Source organism: Hemitrygon akajei, chromosome 9 (genome assembly GCF_048418815.1).
Source record: "Hemitrygon akajei chromosome 9, sHemAka1.3, whole genome shotgun sequence".
Taxonomy (NCBI): Eukaryota; Metazoa; Chordata; class Chondrichthyes; order Myliobatiformes; family Dasyatidae; genus Hemitrygon; species Hemitrygon akajei.
This window is the reverse complement of record NC_133132.1, coordinates 153,810,485-153,824,731: the sequence shown is the minus strand read 5'-3', so window position 1 is coordinate 153,824,731 and position 14,247 is coordinate 153,810,485. Positions and strand designations below refer to the sequence as shown.

Below are 14,247 nucleotides of genomic sequence, written 5' to 3'. Positions count from 1 at the left end.
AAAACAAAAGAGATGGTTGTTGACTTCAGGAGGGCATGGAGCGACAACTCCCCGCTGAACATCGACGGCTCCTCGGTAGAGATCAGAAAGAGCACCAAATTTCTTAGTGTTCACCTGACGGAGAATCTCACCTGGTCCCTCAACACCAGCTCCATAGCAAAGAAAGCCCAGCAGCGTCTCTACTTTTTGCAAAGGCTGAGGAAAGTCCATCTCCCAACTCCCATCCTCATCATATTCTACAGGGGTTGTATTGAGAGCATCCTGAGCAACTGCATCACTGCCTGGTTCGGAAATTGCACCATCTCGGATCGCAAGACCCTGCAGCAGATAGTGAGGTCAGCTGAGAAGATCATCGGGGTCTCTCTTCCCGCCATCACAGACATTTACACTATACGCTGCATCTGCAAAGGAAACAGCATTATGAAGGACCCCACACACCCCTCATACAATCTCTTCTCCCTCCTGCCATCTGGGAAAAGGCTCCGAAGCATTCGGGCTCTCACAACCAGACTACAGTAGAACAGTTTCTTTCCCCAAGCCATCAGACTCCTCAATACCCGAAGCCTGGACTGACACCTTGCCCTACTATCCTGTTTGTTATTTATTGTAATGCCTGCACTGTTTTGTGCACTTTATGCAGTCCAGTGTAGGTCTGTAGTCTAGTATAGCTTTCTCTGTGTTTTTTTTTATTACGTAGTTCAGTCTAGTTTTTTGTACTGTGTCATGTAAACCATGGTCCTGAAAAACATTGTCTCATTTTTACTATGCACTGTACCAGTAGTTAAGGTCGGAATGACAATAAAAGTTGACTTGACTTAATATACAAGGGGTGATTGATATGTTCGTGGCCTAAGGTAGAGGGAGTCAATTTTAGAAAACCTAGCACATTTTTCAGCACAGTCCCCTCCTACATGTACACACTAAGTCCAACAGTTGTACAGCGTACGGATCCCTTCTTTGTAGAAGAGGTCCACAGCAGGGATGATTGATAAGTTCATGGCCTAAGGTAAAAGGAGATGAGTTATACAGCTCTCATTACATGCACATGCAGTTCAACTCTTTATGAGTGAAAATGCAAAGTTTGAAGTTAATAACTCATCTCCTTCTATCTTAGGCCAGGAACATATCAATCACCCCTGCTGTGGACCACTTCTGGAGGTCCAAGATGCCGACTTCTACAAAGAAGGGATCCGTATGCTCCACGACCGCTGGACTAAGTGTGTAAATGTAGGAAAAATAGATGTGCTTGGTTTTCTAAAATTGATTCCTTCTACCTTAGGCCACAAACTTATCAATCACCCCTCATATGACAGCACAGAGGAGATAAGGGAAGTTTAAACATTTTCCTTGCCCATCACCTGGGTATATATTCTACAGTGACATTCCAGTACTTTTTGTTAAAAATGAGACACGGTTTCTAACATATGATCTCTTTAAAGATCTAAAGGTACTATATGAAACAGGGGAGTTCTTCTGGTATCTTGCCTAAGCCTTTACTGCTCAACTAATAGCATTAAAATAGATGGATTAGTAATATATTCCATTGTATTTGTGCCAATTTCTGCGTACAGCTTAACTCTTGTGCTTCCTACATTATAAAAATAGCATTTTAAAAATACTTAAGAGGCTGGAAAACGTTTTAGTATGTTGTGGCATGAGCAACAGAAATGAAAGTTTCTTCTTCCTTTTAGTACACTTAATTTTAATGACTATGCCAATGTTATTGTTACTGGCTTCATAGAAGATGCCTGACATAAGAATTCTGGTTACTTGCAGTAAAGTGTCAGTTATCCAGCACCTCCATTGACTGATAGTTCATCCAGGCTAGGGGGAGAAGTAGCACTGAGTACCTGGGCAGATATTGGGTTAATAGAATATTTAATTAACCGCCATCCAGCATATCAGAAACAGAGATCTCATCCAACGAGCTATTCAAATTTTCCAACAAAATCTTAAAATTGTTTAATTACATTTTATTTCACAACTTACAGTCTGACTTCACAGTCCTGTGCACCAGTTTTAAATATTATGATTTTTTTTTGGAAGAGACAAATAACAGCACTTAATAAAACTTGACGGAAGTGATAATTTAAAAAGGTAAAAAAGACACTTCCAGGAGCATTTGGACCACATAAAAAGTTAGATTATTTCAATTTTCAAACTGAATTTGAAATACATGAAACCACCTTTATCAAAGAGGAACAAAAGCTTATTTAATTGCAACTTGACAACTCAAGTAAGATGTAAAATGCATTTGTCTCCTCTTTTAAAAAAAATGCTGTAGCACAGATTTTATTAAGAAATAATGCAAAGTATCTTAATAAAGAAATAAATATGTTCTCTAAAATAGTACTAACCATTACATTCTACTATAGTAAACATTAAGTGAAGCAGAATGCATTTTATTTACTTGGATTCCAGTGACTTCTCTCAGTATCATTTCCCTTTCTTTCACCCATACTTCTTTCTCTTGTCTGTAGCATCTTTTGATTTCTTTGAACTTTCTCTTCAGTTGGAAGAGCTGGTCCTGGAGTCCACGAACATCAGGTTGAGATATGCAGGTGTTTATTGGCAAGCTCTCCGCACGTGCAAAGCCAGGTGAAATCGACATAGCTGAGAGGGTTTTCTTCCTCTCCCTGCCTCTGCTTTTTTCTCTCAGGACTTCAATATACACTGCCAGCCCTGCACTCTGCTCTCAGTGCCTCCACCATAAGCCTCTGCACTACATCCAACAATATTCCACATCTTGGGTAGAAAGCAAGTATACTTCCTTTTACCCCTCGTCCTTTACTGGAAGAAAGTGGAATGCTGCTTTATCAAATATTTGCCTTGGTTCTTTGGAGTTTTGTGTCCCTGTGCTGCCCTGGTTCATGGACATCAGCTTCATATGGTGCATCTGCATACACAATCAAATCAGGCACGGCACGTAGTACAGGAAATCACATCATGTTGACATGCAGATTCTGTTCGCTTATTCTTAGAACAATTTTGTCAATGACCCTGTTGATCTTTAGCATAAGCACATTATGTAAATATAATCTCAATTTATGTTGTAGAGATTCTCCTAACTCCTTCGGCAGTTCTAAGTAATACTTCAAAAATTCTACAGGTTCAACACACAGGTTTCTAAATGAAGGTATTGATGCAAGTTGGTTAAGTTCACAGTTGATTATTTCTATCTTTGAGTCTGCCGTCCAGCTGTCCCACTCTTCAAAGCTTTTATCACTTTAGACCTAGCATTACTTGTGTTGGACACAGAAAAACTTCCTGACTAACCTAAAGGAGCAATGCATATACAATAGTAAATAAACTGGGTACTTTTTTGGAGACTAACTTAAGGCTGACATGCACCAGTGAGCAATAACAAAGGAGGGCGCTGGGGAGTGGCTAGAAAGAAAACCTCTCGATATTATATACTAAGGTTTTACAAAAAGGCTGTGACAGATATATAATTCCCAGTTAAACTATCCACTTCACTTTTTAGTTCTAAGGAAAACAAGTGGCAGTGTCCATCAAGTTTGATTTTGTATTAGAAAGGCAACATTCCAGAATCACAACAGCAGCATCAGGTTTCTCACCTGCCGTCCTCTTTGTGGTTATGTCGAGCCTTGCTCTTTTCTGAACATAGTTGTATTGCCGGGAAACAGCCAAGTGGGCCAGGAAATGCAGGGGAGTAAAATTCTTCTCTGCACAGGACCTTCTGAGAAAGAGACAAAAGGGTCGACAAGAAAATCATTGTTCAACTTATCTCCAAGTCAAAAACAACTAACTCCTAGTAGCTGGCACATGACAGAAAGTCAGGGCACCTTCAAATTTATTTGCACAAGCCAAGGTATGTACATAATATGAAATTTGACACTCTTCCTTTGCGCACCACCCCCCCCCCCCCCACCTCACATACACACACACACTAAACAGCTTTGGATCCCAAGCCACTTTTAGGTTTCAAGTGAATATAGTCAGATTAACACATAGCAAAAACAGCAAATAAATCAGAGACCTGTTCGAAGTGTCAAAAGCAACTCCAAAGTCACATTCAGTAGGCTGTTAATCCTTGGGTCACATACATCAGCCCAAGTGGCTTTGTGCTTCAGATACCACCTGCAGTGATCACGTAAAGTATAAATTCATACTGACATAAGCTCCTGAATTGAATTATCGAGGTCTTTGGCAACAAAATAACTTTATTAAAAGCACTTCTGGTCAACTATCAAACAACATCTTTTTATTCATAAGTTGATGTTATCAAGAAACTCATCACATTTTTGGTTGAGACACAACAATCTTCACTTGCTATTGCCTTTGCCGAATGGGTTTGTAACAAATATATAAGCCAATGTTTACAAGTGAAATCTGCTGCAAATGCCACAACCAGTTAAGTATAGCTTAACAGAAGTTATATTAAGATGCCCAAGAGTCCCAATTTACAGATGGACTTTAGGTTATTTCTGTCCTTGACTTCATGTTTACACATCAGTGAACCAGTTTATGATAAACATAATCATTGGGTATGATCAAAATATTGGTTAAAAATCAAGGAGTAAAATAGAAAAGTAAAGTTACACAACAGTAAACCTGTTGCAAGAACATCCTTTTAAAGCTCTTTAATTATTAAAAGTGAGACTTTCCTGTAAGTCAATGGAACTACCAGGATCCTCCCCTCTTATGTTACAGACAGATAAAACAATAATATTCCATTAACTATTGGCAACACTCAGCAAGTCAGTCATGGAGCAAAGGTCATCTTTCAAACTGGTGACCGACAAAATTGTGAAACTTAAAGCCACCAAGGAGAAGTAACTGGGCAAAATGCAGACACAGAAGTTGGGCCCAAAAGGTATAACTGAAATGAAACCAAGAACTTCAAATGCTAGGAAGGTAACAAAAGCAGAGAATGTTGGAACTACTCAACAGGCAAGAATACATTCTTGGGGACAGAGAAAGAGTTCATATTCTGAAGCAGAAACAGATCATAGGCGTAATTGGCTACAGCAGGATTACAGAGGAAAAATGCAAAGGAAAATCCAGTCAGGAGAGTTTAATTACCCAAGATTATGCTAGATAAATTTTGTAGTTACAACTACTTAGTTTAACATGACTGAATTGCTAAATGTCTACATGTGGAGGATTTGTGTCTTATAAACCAAACTAGATCTCTGTTAATTGGAAACATTTATATCGACACACTAGCAGAACCCTCTAATCATCAAAGCATCACGTGCATTAAGCCTTCTAAAGGAAATCTACATATAGAATTAACCTCAACCTGATCTAATATTTACAAATAAAATTGACATGGAGCAATGGAGCCCTCCAACTTTCACTGGAGCTGTTGAGTTATTAGGTGCAAGCAACTTTAAATAAATCAAGTATTTTAGATTATCAGGCTGCAGAGAGATCCTCGATCTCAAATGAATGTAGCTAATGCATTTACCAAGCACCCAAATATTTTTAATTAATAAATTAAAACTGAACTTACCTATGTAAGAAGCGAGTATTGAAATATATGAAAACATTTGGACTGACTACAGAACTCCTGATATACTTCCACAGTTGCAAAACAAAGAGTAACCAACCTGCAAGATTCTCAAATATACAAGGGCCACCACCCTATGCTGTAATTTACATATTAACTTTGTCTGTCAACAATATCTTCAACATTTATTACAATAAGCTAAGGGGAAGTGAAGATCTGGGAGATGGCCATCTTCACCCTAAAGTATCTTTGTTTGTTCTGAGAGAAAATCACAAATTTTTAAAAGCATTTTGGCTCCATGAAAATGTTTAAACATTTTTTTAAAAAACTGATAGGCATCTAAAGTGGTCATTGTGTGAACTGCAACTACATCAATGTGCAATAAACAGTTTTAATTTAGATTATAAATGCAGGCATTTGAAAATCACTGAAGGTATATCAATAGACAATAGACAATAGGTGCAGAAGTAGACCATTCGGCCCTTTGAGCCTGCACCGCCATTTTGAGATCATGGCTGATCAATTACTATCAATACCCGGTTCCTGCCTTGTCCCCATATCCCTTGGTTCCCCTATCCATAAGATACCTATCTAGCTCCTTCTTGAAAGCATCCAGAGAATTGGCCTCCACTACCTTCCGAGGCAGTGCATTCCAGACCTCCACAACTCTCTGGGAGAAGAAGTTTTTCCTTAACTCTGTCCTAAATGACCTACCCCTTATTCTCAAACCATGCCCTCTGGTACTGGACTCCCCCAGCATTTGGAACATATTTCCTGCCTCTATCTTGTCCAATCCCTTAATAATCTTATATGTTTCAATCAGATCCCCTCTCAATCTCCTTAATTCCAGCGTGTACAAGCCCAGTCTCTGTAACCTCTCTGCGTAAGACAGTCCAGACATCCCAGGAATTAACCTCGTGAATCTACGCTGCACTTCCTCTACAGCCAAGATGTCCTTCCTTAACCCTGGAGACCAAAACTGTACACAATACTCCAGGTGTGGTCTCACCAGGGCTCTGTACAAATGCAAGAGGATTTCCTTGCTCTTGTACTCAATTCCCTTTGTAATAAAGGCCAACATTCCATTAGCCTTCTTCACTGCCTGCCGCACTTGCTCATTCACCTTCAGTGACTGATGAACAAGGACTCCGAGATCTCTTTGTATTACTCCCTTACCCAACTCTATACCGTTCAGATAATAATCTGCCTTCCTGTTCTTACTCCCAAAGTGGATAACCTCACACTTATTCACATTAAACGCCATCTGCCAAGTATCTGCCCGCTCACCCAGCCTATCCAAGTCACCCTGAATTCTCCTAACATCCTCATCACATGTCACACTGCCACCCAGCTTAGTATCATCAGCAAATTTGCTGATGTTATTTTCTATGCCTTCATCCAAATCGTTAACATAAATGGTAAACAGCTGTGGTCCCAATACCGAGCCCTGTGGCACCCCACTAGTCACCACCTGCCATTCCGAGAAACACCCATTCACCGCTACCCTTTGCTTTCTATCTGCCAACCAGTTTTCTATCCATGTCAATGCCTTCCCCCCGATGCCCTGAGCTTTGATTTTACCCACTAATCTTCTATGTGGGACCATATCAAATGCCTTCTGAAAATCGAGGTACACTACATCCACTGGATCCCCCCCATCTAACTTCCTGGTTACATCCTCGAAAAACCCAATATTTCTCAAAATATATTGGGATCATCTATAACTGGAGAGCAAACTGAACAGAATTAATATGTACTTGGCATCCTGAACACTAATCACAAAGGGGATTCATTTAATTAGTTTGTGATAGTTATCAATGTTATCAGTATGCTCATTCAGTAGAGGGTGGGCCCTGATTGAGAAGTTACATTGAGAGGTGGGAAGCAATTTCAGTGGGTTTCGGGGACTGGATAGTTGGCAACAAGCCTGTATGGTTGCCTGTTTCATTTAGAACATGGAGCAGTACAGCACAGGAGAAGGCCCTTCAGGCCACAATTAAAATTGTAATCAAATCTCTTCTGCCAACACAATGACCAAATTCTTTCATTTTCCTCACATTCAAGTGCTGTCTAAATGTCTCTTAAAATTTAGAGGTACAGCAAGATAACAGGCCCTGCTGGCCCAACAACCCCGAGCTGCCCGATTACAGCCTCATGACCGATTAACCTACTAACCCATAATGTGGAAAGAAAATGCAACCCAGAGGAAACAAACAAGGTACTGAAAAGACCGTACAAACTCCTTACAGACGGTGGTGGAACCAGGGCCATTGCTGCTGCTATAGTGTTACACTGACCACTACACTACTGAGCCCACCCCCACTGTGGAGTTATGGAGATTTAGGTAGACTGAATATATTAATTCTTTCTAGGATTCACATTGACAGGAAAAGTGTGTTTTTTCATTTGGAATCAAGGAGGCCACTAAAATATATTTTAACATATGTTACTATTTAAGATTTATTGATTGTTGCTGATCAAAGAGCCTACTTTTAGTCTAACCAACGTAATGATGAATGAGCTTTTCACAATGAAATCCTTTTTTTTGGCAATGTGACATTTTGTTATTCCAGGTATCATCATCATTATATGCCGTGTCGTATGACATAGCCGATCATGGTCTCATGACCATAATCGTTCTTGGCAAATTTTTCTACAGCAGTGGTTTGCCATTGCCTTCTTCTGGGCAGTGTCTTTACAAGAGAGGTGACCCCAAGCACTATCAATTCTCTTCAGAGATTGTCTGCCTGCTATCAGTGGTTGTATAACCAGGGCTTGTGATCTGTACCAGCTGCTCCTTCAACTATCCACCAACTGTTCCCGTGGCTTCACGTGACCCTGATCGGAGCAGTGAGGGGGCTAAGCAGGTGCTGCACCTTGCCCAAGGGTGACCTACAGGCTAGCAGAGGGAAGGAGTGCCTTACACCTCCTTCAGAACGCATCTCCACCCCGTCATCCATCTTCCCCATCTCTCAAAGCATGCATACAGAGTGAAAACTTAAATGTTTAGATAAAGTCGTAAAACCATACACCTCCAAGAGGACCACAACCTTGTTGAAGGGTTTGGAGGCTTGCATGCCTCAATGACCTGAACCACCTTGGTTGGAGTCAGGGCTCTCTGCTTTGGCACTTGCTAGGGTCACCCATGCCAAACAGGTCACAGTGTCGAGGCCAGACCAAGAGTGGTCCATGAGTCCTCCAGGTTTGGGGATTCAGCTCAGAGCTAACAACCCTGACTGGTAAAACAAAACTGTTACAGGAATAGCAAAGACTTGCATGACTGACAGTAGTGAAAACTGAGCTACTGACACAATGAAGGAAACCCTAAACACCCCGCCAGAGATAGAGGACTTTCGTTGCTGCCCTAAACGTCAGCAGCCTAACAGGCAGTAGAGTAGAGAGTGAAACCATACAGCACTGAAACAGTCCCTTCAATCCCCACCCCCTTGTCCATTCCAACCATCGAGCCATCAGCTATACTAATCCCCTTTACCAGTACTTGCTTTATTGCCTTCTGTGTCTTGGTGATTCAAGCCCCTGGTCTGGATGCTTCTTAAATGTTGTACAAGTACCTGCCTCTAGCACTCATGCAAGCAGTGCATTTCAAATACCAAAGGGTGGAAAAAAAAGATTTCCTGCTCAGATACCCTCCAAACCTCCCACCTCTGTGCTAATGAGGGAAGATTCATATTATTTATCCCATTTACTTCCCTCAGAATTTTGTTAGCCTCATTATGTCCCCCTTTGCCTTCTCTGCTTCAAGGAATACAAACCCAGTCATATTTTTTTATATTTACATATCATACGCACATATATCAGGCTAAGGTGCATTAGACATTTGCACAGCATACTTTCAAGTATTGCACTGTACTGTCCCTGCAAAATTAAAATGAACTTCATGAGATATGCGAGTGATGATAAACCTGATTCTGATAATGGTCTCTATTGTGGACTGAGAGTGGGAAGGGGACAGGGTGAGGGTAATCATGGTTGGGAAAAGAGGAGGGGGGGGGGGAATGGGAAGCACCAAAGAGACATTTTGCAATGATCGATAAACCAATTGTATGGAATCAAATGACCTTGCCTGGTGTCTCAGGGCTGGGCATGTCTGCACCCATGCCCCCACCCCAGCACTCCTTCTCTGTACCTGTCGATTAGGTAGGGATAAGGTTAGGGTTAGTAAGTTGTCGGCCTGCTGTGTTGGCACCAGAAGCATGGTGACTCTTACAGACTGCCCCCAACACATCTTGGACTGCATTTCACTGTATAAACCATAAGTCCATAAGATATAAGAGCAGAATTAGGCCATTTGGCCCATCAAGTCCACTCCGCCTTTTCAACATGGGTAATCCATTTTTCCTCACCCCCAATCTCTTGCCTTTTCCCCGTATCCCCTCATGCCCTGACAAATCAAGAAAAATATCAACCTCTGCCTTAAATATACATAAAGACTTGGCCTCCGTAGCTGTGTGTGGCAAAGAATTCCACAGATTCACCACTCTCTGGCTAAAGAAATTCCTCCTCATCTCCACTCTAAAAGGACACCCCTCTGCTCTGAGGCTGTGTCCTCTGGTCTTAGAGTCTCGTACCACCGTGGCCGATGTGAGAAGAACCCTGTGCAGGGTCAACCCACGGAAGGCTGCTGGACCAGACAACATTCCTGACAGAGTGCTCAGAGGATGTGCAGACCAGCTAGCAGATGTTCTCACTGACACTTAAACATCTCCGAGCAGCGCCACCATCGTCCCCCTGCCGAATAAGTCTTCAGTGTCCTGCCTAAATGACTACCGTCCCGTGGCACTCACATCCATCATCATGAAGTTTTTCAAGAGGCTCGTCATGAGGCATATCAAGACCCTGCTGACCCCCTCACTGGACCCCTGCAGTTTGCGTACCGTCCCAATTGCTCAACAGACGATACCAATGCCATCACCCTCCCCCTGGCCCTAACCAACCTGGACAAAAAAGGACACATACGTTTGAATGCTGCTCATAGACTTCAGTTCAGCATTCAACACAATCATCCCTCAGAAACTGACTGGAAAGCTGAGCCTACTGGGCCTGAACACCTCCCTCTGCAACTGGATCCTAGACTTCCTGACTGGGAGACCTCAGTCAGTCAGGATCGAAGGCAGCATCTCCAACACCATCATACTGAGCACGGGGGCCCCCAAGGGCTGTGTGCTCAGTCCACTGCTGTTCACTCTGCTGACCCATGACTGTACTGCAACACACAGCTCGAACCACATCATCAAGTTCGCCAATGACACGACCGTGGTGGGTCTCATCAGCAAGAACGAAGAGTCAGCAAACTGAGAGGAGGTGCAGCGGCTAGTGGACTGGTGCAGAGCCAACAACCTGTCTCTGAATGTGAACAAAACAAAAGAGATGGTTGTTGACTTCAGGAGGGCACGGAGTGACCACTCCCCGCTGAACATCGACGGCTCCTCGGTAGAGATCGTAAAGAGCACCAAATTTCTTGGTGTTCACCTGGCGGAGAATCTCACCTGGTCCCTCAACACCAGCTCCATAGCAAAGAAAGCCCAGCAGCGTCTCTATTTGCTGCGAAGTCTTGAGGAAAGTCCATCTCCCACCCCCCAGCCTCATCACATTCTACAGGGGTTGTATTGAGAGCATCCTGAGCAGCTGTATCACTGCCTGGTTCAGAAATTGCACCACCTCGGATCGCAAGACCCTGCAGCGGATAGTGAGGTCAGCTGAGATCATCGGGGCCTCTCTTCCCGCCATTACGGATGCTTACACTACATGCTGCATCCACAAAGGAAACAGCATTATGAAGAACCCCACGCACCCCTCATTCAAACTCTTCTCCCTCCTGCCATCTGGGAAAAGGCACTGTAGCATTCAGGCTCTCATGACCAGACTATGTAACAGTTTCTTCTCCCAAGCTATCAGACTCCTCAATACCCAGAGTCTGGACTGACACCAACTTACTGCCCTGTTGTCTTGTTTATTATTTATTGTAACGCCTGCACTGTTTTGTACACTTTATGCAGTCCTGGGTAGATCTGTAGTCTAGTGTAGTTTTTTTTTTCTGTGTTGTTTTTTACTTAGTTCAGTGTAGTTTTTGTACTGCTTCATGTAACACCATGGTCCTGAAAAACATTGTTTCGTTTTTACTGTGTACTGTACCAGCAGTTAAGGCCGAAATGACAATAAAAAGTGACTTGACTTGACATAAGAAACATTCTCTCCACATCTACTCTTTCAAGGCCTTTCACCATTTGATAGGTTTCAATTAGGTCACTCCTCATTCTTCCGAATTCCAGTCAATACAGACGCAGAGCCATCAAACGCTCTTCATATGACAAGCTGTTCAATCCTGGAATCATTTTTGTGAACTTTCTTTGAATCCTCTCCAATGTCTTGTCATCCTTTCTCAGATAAATGGTTCAAAACTGCTCACAATACTCCAAATGAGGCCTCACCAGTGCCTTATAAAGCCTCAGCATTACATCCTTGCTTTTATATTCTTGAAATGAATACTAACATCGCATTTGCCTTCCTCACCACAGAATCAACCTACAAATTAACATTCAGGCAATCCTAAGTCCTCACAAGCTCCCAAGGTAGTCATAGCCAAAGGGTGGTAGTGGGCACGAGCTCCCACTGCTAAACAAATGCTCTTCACGGCGTGCGTCTCAAACAGCCTCTGACAACCAAGCCCAACTCCTGGCCTTCACGTGTGGCATAGTCCTTCTGCCCGGCGGAGCGGAGCTGTTCTCACTGACAGGAGAAGGGGCAAAGGCGGGCCACAGGCGCCTTAAAACCAGTTGCTCCGGGCAGCTCATCTAGGAGAGGGAAAACTCCAATTTCAAACTTACACTGCCTTGCGGCTATACCTGCTCACGGGAGAGATTTTGGGAGTAAACCCCGAGGAAAAATCCAGAGTCGGAGTACTAAAGGCCGCTGACTCCTGTACCCAGCACCGGCACGGCAACTCCTGCGATGCTGCTGGCACCAAACTGTATCGGCTTCATCGTTCCTTTGGACCAACGGAGGCCACACGCACGCACAGAGTCCTCACAAGGACTCCCAAGTTCCTTGGCACCTCAGATCAAAGCTGAGATTGACATATTTTTCCTTGGTTAAATTAAGGATATGTAACCAACACATGTCAATGAAATGACAATACAGACCATCCTTTTCTAACTAGACTTAATAAACCACAGGGATGAAGGATCTATTCCACTACTTATGAAGTAAGAAAATCAGTTGCATTTTCCAAGACCACCCTCACCAATCAGATTTACATCCATGAATCAAAGTCTTTCACAGAGTGCAAAGTGTAATCATCGCTATAACCTTTTGTGCCAATGGCTTATTACAAAGAGGCTTCAGGGATACTTGTCAGATCAGTGTACGATCCAGCTATACTGATGACAGACCAACAATAAACGTTTTCTCTTTTGATTTGCCTGGTTAAGAATTTGTAGAATGAAGCTGGCTCCCATTAAACCCAGTTTGATCAACTGGGCCTTCACTGGTGTAAACAGCATCATGGGGAAGATCTTGAATAACCATTGCACATAGAACAGCTGAGAGAAGAGTTACCAGCTGCTGAGCTACATATGTTGGCTTAACCAGTTATTAGAGCTATCACGCACTCAGTTTTGAAATTTCAGAACTATTTTATAATATTTTAATAACTTTAATAATGTTTAAAAGTTAAAAGTTATAATTAAACTATTTAAAATATTCAAATAAAGAAATGCAAAGTAACTTACCTTAGGACCTTGTAGTTATTTGGAGCAGATTTTCCATAAAAAATGATGAAGCAACGGAACGTCTTCACTTTGTTGAACAACGACTGGATGCAAATTCAGGAGTTCTACTGTCATCTGGTGATCCTGAAGTTGCAGACAATCACAAAAGATTCATCCGGGTTGGTCTGTAACACATTCCGCAAACAGGGAAATCTGCAAATGCAGGAGAGCTCAATTTATAAAAAGTTGGGCTTTCTCCAGGCTACTGCAGAGGAAAGAGACAGGCAAATTCTTCAGTGTTGTCACCTCCACTGAGACTATGTTGTTGAGTTATGATCTCACTTATGTGGCACTGTGTCTCAGTAATTATATGAATCACAACAGCCTCCCTTCTCTAGCTCAGTTGAGATGATAAACAAAATTTCTTGCATGTGAATTCTCAACATGCTGGGAGCTGTCACAGATGCCTTCATACATCTTCAGTGTAGTGTGTCTGTTCAATTTCAACAAAAGGAATTTCTGCAGTCATACTCACTGAGACCATGAGAAAATATGCTCATCAGTAACAGATTCAGGGACCCAATGCATTGCGAATCAATTAAATAATTGTTAATCACTCCAAGGGATTTATTTACTTGGCAATTTGATTGACAATGAGACCTCTGAACAAATCACTAATAACCAAACTTCCACTCAGTACATCCAGATTAAATTAACAGATTTCCCTCAATATTCATGAAGCAAGACTTCACCCAAGCTGCTCCACAGCAAAGCGGAATGCAAGGACTGACGCACGATGAGACATTTAATATATTAGGTCTTTATTCTCTGGAATTAAAAAGCACCATAATTCCATAAAAAGTCTTAAAGACCTTGCTGAGGAAGTGACTGAGGTGCTACTCAATTGGTGAGAGTACAGAACTGAGGAAATGGAAAAGATATGGGGGGTGGATTTGAGGTGTGGGGGAGTCAGGAAAGTTAAGGAGGAGGGCCAGGGGAAATCATAAACCAAAGCTATGACCTTTCAGGGCTGCCATGAGGAGA

The 14,247-nt window shown here is 42.3% G+C and overlaps 1 protein-coding gene across 3 annotated transcripts in view; it reads right to left on the bottom strand.

Annotated features, from left to right (window-relative positions):
• The window catches only part of mtcl3a (MTCL family member 3a), a 43,629-nt gene that overhangs the window by 22,896 nt on the left and 6,486 nt on the right, over positions 1–14,247 (bottom strand). Inside the window, exons 2-4 of one of the 3 annotated variants that reach the window (XM_073057330.1) lie at positions 13,225–13,416; positions 3,579–3,700; positions 132–401 (exon numbers count right to left, since the gene is read on the bottom strand). In XM_073057330.1, coding sequence (XP_072913431.1) covers positions 132–155 — 24 coding nt within the window. In that variant the 5' untranslated portion in view covers positions 156–401; positions 3,579–3,700; positions 13,225–13,416. Of the gene's footprint in view, positions 1–131; positions 402–2,410; positions 2,972–3,578; positions 3,799–13,224; positions 13,417–14,247 lie in introns of those variants that run through there. The other 2 variants (XM_073057331.1, XM_073057329.1) reach the window with 2 other exon arrangements.